Raw genomic sequence first — 12,885 nt, 5'->3', positions numbered from 1 at the left:
TGTGTGTGTGGGGGTGTGGGTGTGGGTGTTCCATTTAGATACAGCACCACCCTTCTCCTGGTAGAAATTCACCTTTATGAGTGTCCGCCATCCTTTGTGCTAGATTGCTAGCAGAAGTGTACATTTATTTATTTATTCATATAACAATTTGTTTTAGGAATCATTGCGTTGTGTCTGACTGGACACAACACCTCTGACAAGAATCAAAGTGTTATGCATTTTATTTGCAAAGTACTATACAATAAAATCACCGGGATTTGACTTGGTGACAGTGGTGCGGGTACAGTACACAATAACACAAAAACAATGTCACAAATTAGCACTTAATAAAACAGACCCCTGTGTTAATAACTCTCATTCTCTCTCCCTCTCTGTTTCTCTCTCTCTCTCACTCATTCTTTCTCTCTCTCTCAAACGCACCAGGTAGCTCGCTGGGAGTATCGCAGCCATGCTCTGACCAGGCTGTTTGGAGGTCCCTACCTGGGCTGCTACTGTCTCGGCTTTGCCATTGTGCTCCTGAATGTCTACCGCAGCCACAGGTTAACACACACACACACACACACACACACACACACACACACACACACACACACACACACACACACACACACACACACACACACACACACACACACAAAGGCCGCCAAAATTAAATGAACATGACTATCTGTTTATTGACATGGTCCCTGAACTTCACAGCCTGAATTTCAGTGACCCCCTCCCTTTCCCCCTGCTGGCTATTTTCGGCGTTTACCAGCTGATGTTAAAAACTAGTGAAGTTGAAGAGTTTTATGTGTTGTTTATTCGCATCCATCATGCAGGTACAATGAAAGGAGTGAAATACTATATATTTTGCTTCAAGGACATGCAAGTCATGTAAATGAGAGTGCTGTGTTGATTTAATTTCGTGTTACATTTTGGTATTTATTCTGAGATTTATAGAATTTAGGTGAATAAGGACCATTGAGTGATTCACCTACCCTGCTTACCTACCCGTCAGTGTCAGTGTGTCAACTGTGCCTGCCAGTCGGTTTGACCTAAAAGGACACCTGTGCATCATGTATTACTGTCTCACTTACATATTGTTAAATCCCTCCATGTATTATATTGACAAAGTGTGAGCTCTTCCTCCATTTTGTTTTATTATAGCTTTGTTCTTGTTGTCCTGTCTCTTTCTTTCTTTCTTTCTTTCTTTCTTTCTGTCTTTCTGTTGTCTGCTCTCTCTCCCTCTCTCCTGCTCTCTCTCTCTCCCTGTCTATCCTCCTCCAGTTATTTCTTGTCGTATCCTCTCTCCTCCTGTCTCGCCCACTGGTCCATACCACGTGTTCCTTTTCTTACCTTTCTATTATCATTCAAGTACTGTACACCTACACACTCCTCCCACCGAGGATTAGAAAAGTAATCACAATAATAATAATAATAGCTAACAATAATAGCCGTGCACACACACACACACACACACACACACACACACACACACACACACACACACACACACACACACACACACACACACACACACACACACACTCTAATCTCTCTCTCTTTCTGTCTCAGCCATTCACTTTCTCGAGGTAGTACCAATAGCGATTGATTGATTGATTGATTGATGTTTTTATTGACACATAATGCATATATATATTCATCATTGGTTGTAACGTCAAAGTCACCTACATAACACCACTCTGAAACCAGGGACTCATTTAGGTTTGCATTAGACCCATGATTGAGAGACAATAACTTATTGTTCGATAACCTGATGCTGATTTTGTGGAGTTCTGTATATTTCTACCTGTGATTTATCATTGTGAGAGGAGAGCTAAATCATCAGCAAAAAGATTAAGAAAAATGAGCAGCCAGACTACCATTATCGTTTTTCTTCTAATATCAAATGTTTATTTGAGAAGACTTAGACAGCTAGATACTACTACACAACACGATAACAATGGATGTGTCAATAGTACTTCCATTTGTGATAACAGAATGTATACCCAGCGTTCCATCTGCTTTTGAATATGGGTCAGTATGTGAATCATGGCTAGCTCGCGTCGCAGTAGTAATCATTGCCATGTTCCATCTGTGTCACTGTGTCACTGTGTCACTGTGTCACGTTGCTTGAAGTGTCACGTTGCTTGTACAGAACGGGTCGAAACGACCATGGTCAGTCACTGGATGATGGTGGAGACTGGCGAAAAGCAGAGCATCGCCACTCCCGCCCAGGCCCATTGACTATGCTATTATTCAGTTCATTCACATGTTAACGCCCAGTGATTAGATTCGAACCATGCCATTCGCTGCCCAGCCGCACTCGTGGGGCATTCAATTTCATGAATGGAATGACGTTGCTCACTCTACCTGAGTAACGGTTTGACCGAATAAAAACTTGTCCGGGGTGCCAGCCAGGCGTTTCACCTGACAAAATAATGTTCAGTCCTATCCACCACTACATAAGCTCAGACGAGACGCCGACTCAGGTAGAGTGAGTGACGTCATTCCATTCATGAAATTGAATGCCCCGCGAGTGCGGCTGGGCAGCGAATGACATGGGCGCATCTAATCACTGCAGGGCATTAACATGTGAATGAACTGAATAAAAGCATAGTGTGTGACGGCTATAAGAGGAAGGAAAATACTTAATCTGTTTGCATCTTGCAATTTGTTGCCATCACAGTTAACCTCCACTAGATGGGATCAAGCGTGTCTCCCTCTCGGTTTTCCAACCATTTTTCTCAGTAAGGACGATTACTGCAAAACATATATCAAAGAGAGAATGCAAAAGAGCGGTCCAAGTACAGAGCCAACTCAGGTCCAGTTTACTAAGTCTCGAGGGTTTAAGTGGTTAAATGCCAATTAGCTTTCAACCATTTCCATGAATCTCCATCATACAGAACTATATACAGATAGACTGGTACAGGCTGACTGACAGACCAACAGATATAGGGGAGTACAGTTGTAATTTGCATCACAAGTGTGAACTGTCATAAGTTCTGCACATGCACAGTATCATCTGTTTATCCATCTCTTACTTACACCATGATGTGAAATGAAAATGCATGTACGGCTTGTGTTTATATTGTATTGATATGCAATGATAAAACATTGTTTCATAACAAACCAAAATAAAATCAAACAACCATAGGAGGACAAATGTAACAAATGTACTCTTTGTCTTTAAAATATGTTGAAAGACAATTGTTAGAAGCATACAGTATGTAGAAAAGTTAGATATTCATCATTAATACTGTAGTTTTTGTGGTAATGCAAAAAGCGTACATTTATGTGCATCTGTACGATCACATACGGTAAATTCATGCACGCACAGTCAAATGTGTGCATGCGTGTACATGCATGTGCACACAGAGACCTATATAAACCAACCAACACGTGTGCAAACTCAAATACATGTGAGTGAATACTGTACAAAACAGGCGGTCAATAAGACAGGTATGGACACACACACACACACACACACACACACACACACACACACACACACACACTTTTGCTGTGCTAGGTTCTTCTAATCTTCGAGTGAGTCACAGCTATTTGATGCCGTAACTCCATGTTACAGTGTGTCAGAACCCAAGACCAGAGAACGTATGGTGAAATGAACCAACCAACCCCTAAACCACTGGTATAAGTCACCCTCACACACACACACACACACACACACACACACACACACACACACACACACACACACACACACACACACACACACACACACACACAGACAGACATGTGTGTGTGCACACACATCTTCAGTCTTTGAAACCATAATGGTGTGTCCAGGAGGGCCTATAGTACATCCATTGTGTGCACTCACCGTATCTGAGATTTCCGTAATTGTACGCTAATTGTAGCATATGTGGACGTTGTGGTGGTTACCGTGGTTTAGACTATTACAGCACTTATCACAGACAATAGGGGCAAGCCTAGAGTCATGATGTCACGTGGTCCAATCTGGCACATGGCCTCAGTACGTCTTCGTGTTTTACCACACCTCGAGAACTGTGACGATTAGGCAAATGAAGGGTACGATCGAAGTGTGACAGTCAGGCTCAATTTAGTTGTTCATTTCCCCCCAGGCGTATACAGTGTCTGTCACTGCTGCTGCTTTGCTGACCCATACTATTTTGTCTTGGAGAGGGTGTAGACAACCACGTGTCTCTTCCAATACACAAAGCTTAAAAAAGACAACACAATACAGGATTTTGGGGGGAGTGGGTCTTTAACCACAATTTCGTACTACCTCTAAGTACTTTTGGCGGGTAGGAACTGTGGCCAAGGAACGAAGTTGGAACTACAGTCAGTCCTGTTAAAGTTCCTCGGTTCCCCTGAAAGTTCCTGCGATCGAAAGGAATTAACTGGGTCACAGACTTTTCTGTTCGTCCGTCCGTCCGTCTCCGAGACAGACATACAATTTGGTTTGATGGACAGGCAGGAGTATATTTTAATGTGTTGTCCTCTCCTGATTAAGCCCACTTCTATTCCCTCAGAGAAACATTTGCATTTATAATTCAGTGGTTGTTTATTAGCGCTGACATTTTTAACAGGAGACTGTAGTATGTATGCCTGTGTGCGTACGTGCGCGCGCGCGCGTGTGTGTGTGTGTGTGTGTGTGTGTGTGTGTGTGTGTGTGTGTGTGTGTGTGTGTGTGTGTGTGTGTGTGTGTGCATGTGTGTGTGTGTGTGTGTGTGTGTGTGTGTGTGTGTGTGTGTGTGTGTGTGTGTGTGTGTGTGTGTGTGTGTGTGTGCATGTGTGTTGGTGTCTAAGTGTGAATGTGTGTTTTTGTATGCATGGATACATCCATGTGTTTGATCAGTCCTCTAAATAACCATAACTGCTGATATTCCCAAGGCCCCAGGCCCAGAGTTGATCAAGATGTAATGTTATGTTTATTTGCCTTGTTAGACTAAAAATAGAGGTATGCTTTATTGGTTTTGGCTTCCAGAGACAAACATTCTGTTTACCCACTCACAATGCTGTTGAATAAGGTTGAATAACCTCCTGATTAGATTTTGCCTGCTTGCTGACAGTTCTGTTCTCAGATCTATTTTGGTCTCTACTATCTGCCTGTCAGTGCACAGGCTATGATGAGCTTAATGCTGACCACCTGGTTCAGCTCACTCACTGTACCTGCCATTCAATTAGCTACACCCCCACTAGAGATACAGAAAAAGAAACAGAAACATGTGTCACACAATCTTGTCATAAAACAATTACTAAGTTAACTTATATTCAACTGGATGTAGTGTTGCCTTGGCTCATATCTGCACTTCAGTCATTTGAAAATACATAATTTTCCCCCCCATGACACAGTCCTATGACAAAGTATGAATTAGCCTAGCCTAACAAAATTTGTTAATAGATGACGACATGCAATGCTGTGGTTTTCTGAGGCGACATAGACCATGATCCGATAGATTCAAGCAGGGGATATCCAACCAGCACAGGATCCCATCAACACAGTGCCTTTGATTATCTGTGTAATATGCTCAAAAGATCAACGTAGCCTTTCATCATAGTGAGCTACAATAGATGAAAGTTGAGAGTTGTCGCCTTGTTCTGCAGCCTCATGAAAATGTATATGTTACAGGGAAATTGGCATTCCAGGGAAATTGAAAAAGGAGCGCTTGTTTTTACCACCCACCCAGGCAATTCTGTAGAACCAACGCTACAGGGCAATGAAGCCACACGCATGCACATGCATGTGTGTGTATGTGTGTGTGTGTGTGTGTGTGTGTACACATGCACACGCATGTGTGCGCACGCGTGTGCGTGCACACGTGTGTCGTCGTGGATAGTAACCCATAAAAAGATCTATTCTCCCCCTATCGGGTTACAACTCTGACGGCGCTGATTCGACTAGCAGACCTTCGGGCGGTCGGCGCGGGCACTCGCGCCTGGAGGCGCTCGGGCGCGTCTCCTCGGCCTCATGCTCTGCTGAGTCGGCGCGCCTCCGTCATGGACAATAACTATTATCACGTGCGGTCCGCGTCGCATCAAAGCCCCGCCTTGCGCCTCCTCCTCCTCGCGCCGCCTCGTATCAAAGCCCCGCCTAGCGCCGAAGCCCCACGCATAAAAGCAAGCGCTCCTCTTTCAATTTCCCTGGAATGCCAATTTCCCTGTGACATATACATTAATTTTGAAGCTAAATAAAAAAAGTAACTAGTAACGTAACTAGTGACTTTTATAATACAGTAACTAGTAAAGTAACTAAGTTACTTTTTGAAAGCAGTAACTACAGTATAACTAGTTACTAATTTAAAGTAACTTGCCCAACACTGCACTTCAATGATCCTCCACCCCTATCTCATAATCATAGGTACATCTTGGTTTCTGTCTTTTAACTACTCAATATACTTTGTTAACCGGTGTCCCCCAGGGGTCTATTCTTGGCTCCTTTTTTCTTCTATACCAAATGTCTTCAACAAATATCTACATGTATCTGTCATGACATGCCCAGAAAAGGGAGCTACAGCTACATATTGTTGTATCTTGTTTACATTTAACACCTCAGCCACTCCAGCATATAACACAAATATTCTTCTCTCTGGGCACACTTTTTTGAGCTAGCAACATTTTCATTTTGTAAAAAGTCTGTTGCAAAGAATTGTTTATAGACTGAATACTTCTACGACAAGGCGCCCGCCCGCCCGCCCGACAGACAGACAGACAGACAGACAGACAGACACTTGCACTGATAGTCCTGCGGTATATTGTACCCGGTGCAACAGTAATACACATACATACCTGTACACACGCCCACACACACACAACCTACAGTACATTTCTGAAGTCATTTTTCCCATTCTTCCAGTCTCTTTCAGTGCAATGAATGTCCAGTCAAGCTAAAGAAAGAAAGCTCATCTTCTAGTGTCCACGTGATTTCACTGAACGATTGAAGTCAGTAAGATGTTCAAAGACGCTCCCACAACGGCCCATTTACTTTTGAGGGCACTCACGTTGTGAAGCGCACGTGCCCTATAGCCGCTCGTTTGCATGTGAGTGCGTTCAGTTGAGCGTGTGTGTGTGTGTGTGTGTGTGTGTGTGTGTGTGTGTGTGTGTGTGTGTGTGTGTGTGTGTGTGTGTGTGTGTGTGTGTGTGTGTGTGTGTGTGTGTGTGTGTGTGTGTGTGTGTGTGCGTGCGTGCGTGCGTGCGTGCGTTTGAGAGAGAGAGGTTGTACGGTATTTGCGTTTTGTGTGTGTAACGAGATGTTTTAATGTGTTTTGTTTTTTTTAAACTCTTTATTTTCAGAAGTTTTATCAGACAAAAAAACAACAGAAAAAACAGCAGTAAAAATAAAACATACAGGTAAAAAACAAAAACAGAACAGGAACAAATAAATAAATAAATAATAGAGGTCATGGGACATTTGGTACTAGTAATAATAATAAGACTGAAACATGTTGACAGTATTTAAGATCAAATACAAAGTACAATATACCACAGGGAGGATACAACCATCATCAAAGATCTGGCTCGCTATCTAAATAGTCCAGCCACTTCCCCCATCTTTTTTCACCCAGCTCCTTTTGGAGCCTCAAAGAGTAGGTCATCTGCTCTAAGAGATGCAATTGTCTCACAGTACTGATAAATAGTCCCATAGTAGGGCAGTTTTTCTGCAACCAGTTCTTTGTAATAGCTTTTTTGCTTGCTGCAAGTAGAATCTTAAACAAGTAAGAGTCATTCTGACTTAGTCCATCTGGGGTTTGTCCAAGATACAAAGATTCAAATGTAGTATTAACACTGAAACCTAGAATCTCTGAGATAAGTGTTGCTACCTCCTCCCAGAAAGGTTGAATTGCAGGACAAGACCAAAAGATATGGTTTTAATGTGTTTTAATGTTAGCTCATTGTGGTGTGTCCTGTGGCTGATATTTGTCATTCTGAAGGTGTGTGTGTGTACACTGGCACGCACGCACACATGTACAAACAGTACGTACACGTGCTCATAACGTCTCTATACCATACTGTAGATGCGTGCTTGGTGTGTGAGTGCGAGCATACACAGTAAAATTGTCATTGTTCATTTAACACTGAGAATGTACACATTAAACCAAAAGAGCCAATGGTACATTTGGTTCCATTTGTAAACTCTGAGTTAAATGAACACTATCAGTTTTACTGTGTACAGTAGCTGCTATTTAACTTAGGGGTCAGTGTACTGTGATGGAGTGGTCACTGTCGTGATTACGGCTCAGTTAGTCACCCTCTGTGTCACCAAACAAAATGTGGGTCAACGGCTGAGTTTGTTTTCGTGGCTCAGGGGTGTGTGTGTCAAGTGTGCCTTTTGGTATGTGTGCATGCATGTCTGTACAGTACTGTACTGTATGTGTGTATCTGGTTTCAGTTCAAAGCGTGCGTGAGTGTGTACTATCTTGTGAATGCTCGAGTGCCTGTGTGCACACCTATTGATTGGCATATATCAACCCGGCAAAGCTGAGACATTGATGTAGACTGTTTCTTCATTTTGCCTCTTCACTCATCTAGACAACAGAAAAACTGGAGTGTCACAGAAGGTTGGTCTAGTATGAGATGGTCTGGCGCTGGTCGTGATTTGTATCATTCTAACTTTGTTTTGAAAGGTGCTCTATGAATAAAGTTGGTTGTTGTTGTTGTTATTATTATTGGGGGCCAACCACGTCAGTGTGTAGGCACCCTTTTGTTTCTTTTGGTTTTATTCTTCTCCTTCTTCCGCTACTTTTTGCACATCTGGCTTAAACGTGCAGTAGTTTTTTACGAAACTCTGCAGTATGGTAGAGGGTCACATTAAAACACAACATTAAAACACATTAACATTAAAACACATTAAAACATCTCGTTACACACACAAAACGCAAATATACCGTATAACCTCTCTCTCTCTCACACACACACGCCAACAAGAATACTTGTAAAATACATGCAAATGCAAGCGCCAGCTCAACTGAACGCACTCACGTGCCCTAACGAGCAGATAGGGCACGTGCGCTCAAATGCCCTCAACAGTAAATGGGCCGTTGTGGAACCGTCTTTGAACGTCTTGCTTCAATCTTTCAGTGAAATCACGTGGACACTGGAAGATGAGCTTTCTTTCTTTAGCTTGACTAGACATTCATTGCACTGAAAGAGACTGGAAGAATGGAAAAATTGACTTCAGAAATGTACTGTAGGTTGTGTGTGTGTCTGTGGGCGTGTGTACAGGTATGTATGTGTATTACTGTTACAAACAGACCGGGTACAATATACTGCACTATCAGTGCAAGTGTGTTTCTGTCTGTCTGTCTGTCTGTCTGTCTGTCTGTCCGCGTGCACGCCTGCATGTGTGTTGTTTTGCGTATACTGTATACATACATGTACAGCACACTCTCATTCTAAATACTAAAGATTCTTAGTTACAATGAATCGAATGATAGCGCTGAAACTTATCTTACTCCAATCAGCCAAAGGGGGGAGCTATAGCAATCGTTTAAAAATTCAAACTTTGAACAGGCATATGTCATGCCTCGTTTGGCCTACTGCCATGAAACCTGCTTACACATTATGCCTTGACTCACAAGCAACTGTTGCTTTGACCAGTAAGCTCCGCCTTTAGATTTTCCGCCTTGAATCTGTACTTCTACTGGGATTTTTTAATTTTGCAAACTGTGTAAAACGTTCTACACACAATCTATGGACCATTATCTAAAAACCCAGTTGAATTTACGCAAGTTTCCAGTGTCCCATGGGGCATTGAGGGAATTGTGAGCATCACCTCCTGTTCATTCAATTCACATTCCTACAGGATGTGATGCCCATAATTCTCTAGGAAACTTGTGGATACGTTTGTACGTGAAAATATTAAGCCTCCATGAGCCAATGAATATTGTAGAGGGCATGGCTTCATAAAAAGCTGCTTTCTCAGTGGCAATTCTGGGGTTGCAGTAGCTCAGTAAGTAGAGTGTCTACCTGTCAGTTAGAAGGTCCCTATACGAATCCTGACTTATTCAGCCTTAACCAAGGGCTCAGCATCCGCCTTTGAAATTGAGTCTATATAGGAAGTAAAAGTTCATATGAATGGCCTGTATTTTTGCTGTTTTTAAAAAAAAAACGTTGTCTTTATTTTGTAGTTTTGCTGTTTTACCCCTGCTGGTGTCAGAAGAAATAACGCTCTATGCAAGCGGATGGGTTTTTGCCGAACTTTACACTTGATTTTATTACCTTAACAAACATTTTCATAAATACTTTATGCTTCCAGTTGCTAGTTTAAAGTCTTCTTTCTTTTTTTTCCTAATGGCGGGTCTTCACAGAATGAGGGTGTAGGAAGGTACTGTAGGCTGTGTGACTACTTTGTCTCCATTCAACTTCTCCCTCTCTCTCTCTCTTTCGCCTATCTCTGTCAATCTCCGCTATAATCACTGAATCTCTTGTTCCCGGTCACCCTCCCCTTCTTCTCTCTCTGTCTGTCTGTCTGTAATCCACCCATCCATCTCTTTGTGCTTGTGCCATATCTGTTTCTCCAGCCAGAAGGAACAAAGGTTTCCAGACACAGGCGCTCTTCAAGTCGTCCCCTGCGTCATCACAGTGCATTTACCCTTCACTCACACATGCAAGCGCAAACAAATACTGTACACACAAACACACGTGTGTGCGCGCACACAGTCACACATACAAGCACAATTTGTACATACATGTCGTTATGCACGGGTCACAGACATCCACACATGTAGACACATGCAACACATGTTTACGTAGTCACTGATGTTACATTGGAGGTAGCTTTGATATGATGAAATCTACATGAGAGTAATGTCATAAACTGTTGTGCAAATCAAATAAATAATAATGTATTACAATAGACTGTTCTCTAAGCTCCACCTCCCAATAGCGATTGTCCAATACTAGTGTAAAACTAACTTGCATACATATGATAATCAGCAGCATTAATTACAAGAAAATCATATACCGTTTAATAGTGTTCGAACCCACGACCTCCGTGGTGGTGGGCAGGCACTTTACCACTGCACCACCGTAGACGCCCTTTTGTATATTCTTACACCGTCATATGACTTAACTCATTTTCTGCCAAAAACGTTTTTAAAACATTTTTTTTTTACAAAAACAATTTTCTAAAATTATTCTTTATTTTATTTTTATTTTTTCGTTTTTCCGTTCGTCACAAAGAACCAGGAGATAACATTTTCCAAAAAGTTGCTGCTCCATTCACTTCAATGTTAAAAAATAAACGGACACATTTTTTTTTTCTTTTTCTAAGTACTTTTCTAAGCTTAGAAAAGACTGGCAGAGGCTACAGACTGTTCTAGAGAAACTCTGGCAGTTTAAGAGTTAAATACATTTTCAAGAGGCCAAAGCATGACATATAGCGAATGTAGCCTCCGTACTTACCTCGTACGCGCACACAACACACGCATGTGTGCACACACATTATTCCGTACCTCTTCCGAACAAGATGTATGGAACAAAAACACAGATGCACGCACACACACGAACACACGCATGTGCACACACGTTATTCCGTACCTCTTCCCCCACGCCTTTTTCAGTCCACGTCACAGTAGATGTTTATCCCTCCAGGGATAATACTTACTTAACATTCTGCCCAGCAGCACATCCACCACATCAAATCATACTTCCTGCTTCCTGCACCAAAAATAAATGTCCATCCGCAGGAAGTGTTATTCCCTTAACCCAGTTATCTTGCCTAATAATAATCCACAATGCTACCCTTCTTTGGAAGTTTGTCATATTTGTCTGGAGAAGACATTGGTTTCCAGGGAGGAAGCATTCACTGTATAGGTGGGCATGGTCAATGGGTTTTCTAAAGGCCACACAGTCACACAGGCACACATACAGTACACACACAGTGCCCATGCAAGTACATACACTTATAAAACCACCAGAGCCAGTCAGATAACGAGTCATCAATATCCGTAGTAATGGATGGGAGCAAACCGTAGCAACCCGTAGGTTTAATCCTCATTATCTGGCGATCCAGGTTGTGGCCAGCTCGAGAAAGGTGCTTAATAGACCATATTCACACGGCGGCCATTTTGCTATGTTAAGTGAATGAAATGCCACCCCGTTTTTTCAATGCAAAATGCCAACATGTCTGCCGTGTGAATATGGTCTATAACACACAGGAAGTCAGGAACACAAACAAGCCATCAAAGGCCCCCCTACCTGGCTACAACAAAAACTAAATATGTAGTGTTGACCATCTGCAGGTGTTGGCCTTCTTCCGCATATAAAAGACCAGAAAAGATGTAGGTCACAGTTGGCCCCATCAAACTGGGTTAGGGGAATCACACTTATGCAGTTGGCACCATCAAACAGCTGGAATGTTACATTTGTGGGATTTTCTATTTGTTGTGTGATGACCCCTTCACTATTGTGGTCATGTGTTTGTTCTGTCTTTAGGTTGTATTTGGTCTTTGGTATGATTGTTCTCTTCTGTCCTGTGTAGGAGGAGAGGGCCAGTCTGCCAGGGGCGTGTCTTTGGGACGAGACACCCCTGACTCCAGTATTTAAGCAGGCTGGCCAAAGCTATTCCCTCTATCTCCTACCAGGCAACAGCTTGTTTGGTTGCTTTTGGATTTGCGTCTGCACTTGCACATAGTCCTTTCACACATCCATACATGCACTACACTACTGATACCACTGACTACTCACACCAAGTTTGCTGTTTTTAGTTAAAATAAAATAACTTTTAAGTTACTCTTGTGTGTCGTCTCCCACCTTTGTCATGATTGTAACCCAGTTCATGACAGTTGTAGTAAAATTAGCTGTTTTTTTTCATGATTTTGTAACCCATTTTTCACCCAGTGCCAATGCCTAAGCTTGGGGAGAGCCCTGAACTGAGCTCATGCTTCCTTCAATGCATGAGAAGTGAGCAGGCCGCTG

The 12,885-nt window shown here is 42.4% G+C and overlaps 1 protein-coding gene across 1 annotated transcript in view; it reads left to right on the top strand.

The window, feature by feature from the left end:
* The window catches only part of pemt (phosphatidylethanolamine N-methyltransferase), a gene marked incomplete at its 5' end in the record, with an annotated part of 80,016 nt that overhangs the window by 35,811 nt on the left and 31,320 nt on the right, over positions 1–12,885 (top strand). The window contains one exon of the mRNA XM_084077810.1: positions 424–539. Within this exon, the coding sequence (XP_083933936.1) occupies positions 424–539 (116 nt within the window). The remainder of the gene's footprint in view (positions 1–423; positions 540–12,885) is intronic.

Source organism: Gymnoscopelus microlampas (assembly GCF_963454915.1).
Source record: "Gymnoscopelus microlampas genome assembly, chromosome: 14".
Lineage (NCBI taxonomy): Eukaryota > Metazoa > Chordata > Actinopteri > Myctophiformes > Myctophidae > Gymnoscopelus > Gymnoscopelus microlampas.
Note: the sequence above shows the minus strand (reverse complement) of the source record. Positions and strands in the feature narration are given on the sequence as shown.